This window comes from Cariama cristata, unplaced genomic scaffold (genome assembly GCF_000690535.1).
Source record: "Cariama cristata isolate BGI_N322 unplaced genomic scaffold, ASM69053v1 scaffold22439, whole genome shotgun sequence".
NCBI classification, from domain to species: domain Eukaryota; kingdom Metazoa; phylum Chordata; class Aves; order Cariamiformes; family Cariamidae; genus Cariama; species Cariama cristata.
In genome coordinates this window covers 23932-27957 of record NW_009634410.1, presented here as the reverse complement: position 1 = coordinate 27957, position 4026 = coordinate 23932, and the positions used below count along the sequence as shown (strand labels likewise).

The 4026-nt window shown below is 56.0% G+C and overlaps 1 protein-coding gene across 1 annotated transcript in view; it reads right to left on the bottom strand.

The window, feature by feature from the left end:
• Nucleotides 1-1147, bottom strand: part of LOC104167036 (voltage-dependent T-type calcium channel subunit alpha-1G-like) — a gene marked incomplete at its 3' end in the record, with an annotated part of 37689 nt that extends 36542 nt beyond the window's left edge. Inside the window, exons 1-2 of the mRNA XM_009707156.1 lie at nt 1055-1147; nt 416-549 (exon numbers count right to left, since the gene is read on the bottom strand). Coding sequence (XP_009705458.1) covers nt 416-549; nt 1055-1147 — 227 coding nt within the window. The remainder of the gene's footprint in view (nt 1-415; nt 550-1054) is intronic.
• Nucleotides 1148-4026: the final 2879 nt, after the last annotated feature.

The window sequence follows — 4026 nt, the reverse complement described above, 5'->3', positions numbered from 1 at the left end:
AAGAGCTGAGCCCAGCACCCGGCGAGCAGCCCCAGGGCATGGGCTGGCCAAAATCCACCACAAACAGCTTTTGTCACCTTGCCCTGCTCTCTGCGTGAGCTGAGCATCAGCTCCCCCGTGAGCTATGGAGAGGACCGGAGGGAGTGCTGTGGTCCGGGCAGTGACCCCTGCTGCAGAGCTGGGAGGGACAACGCCGATGGCACCAATGCCCAGCAAACCCCCAGCCTTGCTGTAGATGAACCTCCTTTGGCAGGGGGGTTGGACTAGATGATCTCCAGAGGTCCCTTCCAATCCCGACCAGTCTGTGATTCACCACGGCAAACCAGCCACTTCCCCAAATCCAGTGCTTGCCAAGCAGCGCCATAAATAACAAGAGAGAGGCACAGGAGAGGGGCACCCGCCACGCCAGACTTACCCCGCAATGACGATGAAGAAGTCCAGGCGGTTCCACGTGTCTCCCAGGTAGCATTTCTTCCCAAAAATCCCCAGTGCGATCATCTTGACGATCATTTCCACGGCAAAGAAGGCAAAGATGAAATCATCGAAGCTCTGCAAAAGAAAGGAAGGGAGGAAGGACACTCCTGCATATCTGCGCGCTCACACCAGGGCAGGGAATTAGAGACCTGAGTCCAACAAGGTCTCCTCTTGCACCAGCAAGAGCTAAACACCCTGGGCAGCGGCAGTGCTGAGAGCAGTCCTCTGTCTTCCCCCAACCCAGACTGGCCAACGGCACCCACGGTGCTAGGATAAAGGGACAAGTATATTTTGGGCTCTGCTTTCACCATAAACTAGATGATTAACCCTCCCCAAGCACTCCAAGCAAGGCTTGGCTACGTTGGGGCTGGCACAGCCTGGCAGGGGCTTTGCCTGATGACACCGTGTGTTCACATTCAAGCACCAAAATCGTCATTTTTTAAGTGCTGGCAGGATCCAGCCATGCCGGGGCATGAAGCCACCTCTGCGGCAGCTGGAGCCAGCTCTGCCGCACCTCGGTCCTTCCCACTCCCCATCAACCCGGGGCCGCTGTTAAGCTAAAGCAGCGGTCAGGTCATACCTGGAGGATCCTGCAGCGCGGTGAGTCACAGGCGATGTCCTCGCAGGGGTGGAACATGCCCAGCGTCACGCAGTTGAGCAGGATCACCAGCATGCTCACCCTCTCGAACCACCTGCACGGTACCCCGTCAAGGAAGCAACGGACCCAGACCGGCATCCGTGAGCAGCCACCGCTGAATCAGAAAGGTTATTCTGGTCTTTAAGGCAAGGCACACACCAGCTTCTCCAGGTTAGACTTTATCTGGTTTTGCATGGAAAGCCTGCCTGCTGTTTAGATACCTGCACGGCAAACCGACGGCGTGTTCTCCCCACGCGGACATCAGCGGCTACGGCTATGCGAAGGCCACTATAAAATGAAAGTTGCACGGCAAGAGTGCCGAGTGCTGATGTGATGGATTAAAAAACTAAATTTAAAGAATGATATCAACTTTTAGGAAAAAAAAAAAACACAACCCCACACTTTTAATTTCCTCCCCTGGCATTTTACAGAAAAGCACTTTAACAACATTACAATTTTCTATTAACCATGTCACGGTGTACCCCAGGGGTGTTTCCCTGAAGTCACTCCTTGAACTTTTCATTCCCAGTCCAAATTAAGACTGTCAAAACCATTAACCAACTGCCTAAAAGCCTTTAAAGACTATGAAGGCCAGCAGAGCCCATCCCCTACCCTGACTGCTGCCTCTTGGAGCAATTTTAAAGAGCTGATGTACTGGGACAGACTTTGGATGCTGTCACTTTTGGGGCAAAATAAAGTGTGCTGCTGCAGCAAATCCACATAGGGATGGTTTAAACCTGGTACCCAATTTCTGCGTCTTTCTAGGGGGCATTTCCAGCCAGCTCCCAATGGCCTGGGGCACAGCGATGTGGAATCCAGAAGCCGGTGCAACGCAGTGCCAGGGTTATCTTCCACCCTACCGGGGAAACCCCCCCATCGGCTGCCACAACCCACAGGCAGTCGGGGCCACGCTCCTGCCTGGCTGCAGGCAGCAGCTTCCAGACTTTAGGAAAATAAGCGTGGCCCTTGGCAGACAAGAGCTTTCGCTGCAACGCGGTCGCGGGTGGTGTTTGAGAGCCCGTGCTGTAGCGTTATCTGGCTGGGGAAGAAGAAGGTGAGGATGAATCAGCAGGTGCCTCCCCATCGGGCACGCGGGGCTGGAGCTGGCAGCTCCTGCCACCCATCCTGGGCGAATTCATGGGAAATCACATGGGGTTGAGTCACGGCTTGGTTGTCAGCAATCTGGATCTTTTAATCGGAAGAAATGTTTACAAGATATCGGGATAGACATTCCAACTGTCAGGTTGGGTCTATGGGCTGGAATAATTAGCCCAAATATAGTCCTGCGGGGGCAGGCGCGGAGGGCAGCTAGAGGAGGGAGCAGCAGCCGTGGGGGATCCGCAGGCATTCCCCGGCTCGAGGGGCTGGAAAGCATCCCGCCGCAGAGCCAGCATGTCCACGGCTCTGCCAGTGAGGAACCGCAAAGCCCTTCGGAAAGTAAAGAATTAAAAACCCCCAACAAACCTGTAAGATCCCAAAGGGGCGACAGAAGAAGCGTGCGTCTGCATGGGCTGTGCGAGATCCACAGCAGGGAAGCGAGGAGGCTCAAGAGCAGCCTGCTGGGTTGGGTCAAAACTTGCAGAGACAGACGGATGCTTCCCCAGACAGGCAAAGCTTTGTGCAAATTCTTTTGTGGCGGTGGAGAAGACCCTGCACTGAGCCTGGCTCTTCTCCATGGGCTCTGTCTCAGCTGGGCACAGGACCTGAGTGATGCTTTTGCCACGGCGGGCAGCTGCTTGGTGCTGGCTGGGGACCGCAAGCTCCTGAGCGAGCAGAGATGGGCACACAACCATGATCTGCTTGGAGCCGCTCTGATCTCACCTCCTCCCTCTCCAAGACCTAGAGCAGCCCTAACACCCACGCAGGGCAGCTGAGCAGATCCAGGCTCACCGCAGCCCGGTGTCCAGGGCAAAGGGCTGAGCGGTGGCTGAAATGGGAGGAACAGCACAGGACGGCACCAAGGGCACCCTCCCTGTCCTCGTCCTCCTCCCAACAAAGCCATGGGTGCCCCTTGATGCTCATTAGCGTACTGGCACCAGTAACTAATTGCAAGCAGAGGGAAGCCAGGAGAGCGCAGCACCCCGAAATGCCACAACCTGCTGAGACGGGGCACGAGGTGCAGCCGGGAGGGAGATGTGGGGGACCAGCACCAGAGCTGCACCCACCAAAGCTCCCCCGCGGTGCAGGCAGCAGCCCCCACCTGCCCAAACACCCCGCTACCCACAGCCCCAGCATTCCCCATCTTGGCACAGGCACGGCCCCCCCACGCTGCCCTCCCCAGCGAGGCGATGGCGAATGTGTCCCCCCCCAGCTCCATCCACACCCTCCGCCCCGGGCTGGTCCCCCCACACCCCAACTCCCCTTGGAACAAACATCCCGCAGGCAGGAAAACAGCCTGGGGAAAGCAGGGGCACCCGGAGAGCGGGAGAGGATTTTATTTGCCGATAGCAGGTTTTTTTCCCCAGCTTTAACCGCCAACCCATTTATCAGCGTATCGCTCCCTCAAGCAAATACGTTTCAGTCCAATATAACACTTCACCCTGAGTAAATATTCCCGGGACAGGGACCCCGGCGGTGCTGAGGGCAGTATGTTAATGTGCAGCTGATAGATCAGAAGGTTGGGGGGGGTGGCTGATATTTTATTTTTTTGCCTTTTTTTTTTTTTTTCCAGCTGAATGAAACTTCAAGCTCTTTCTTCTGCTAATGGGATTTTCAGAGGCGCACAAAGTGCTGATGGCTATGGCTTTGTACCGACCCTCCTTTGAGCCGAGAGGCTGACAAAGGGAAACTCTTCAATTAGCAAAAGCAGAAGGTGCTTTATTGAACGCGGCTCGCTGCTGCTGCGTGGGCAGCGAAGGGGCAAAGGGGCTTTGGGAAGCACCAGGGAGAGGGCTGGTCCTCAGCCAACAGCCAAG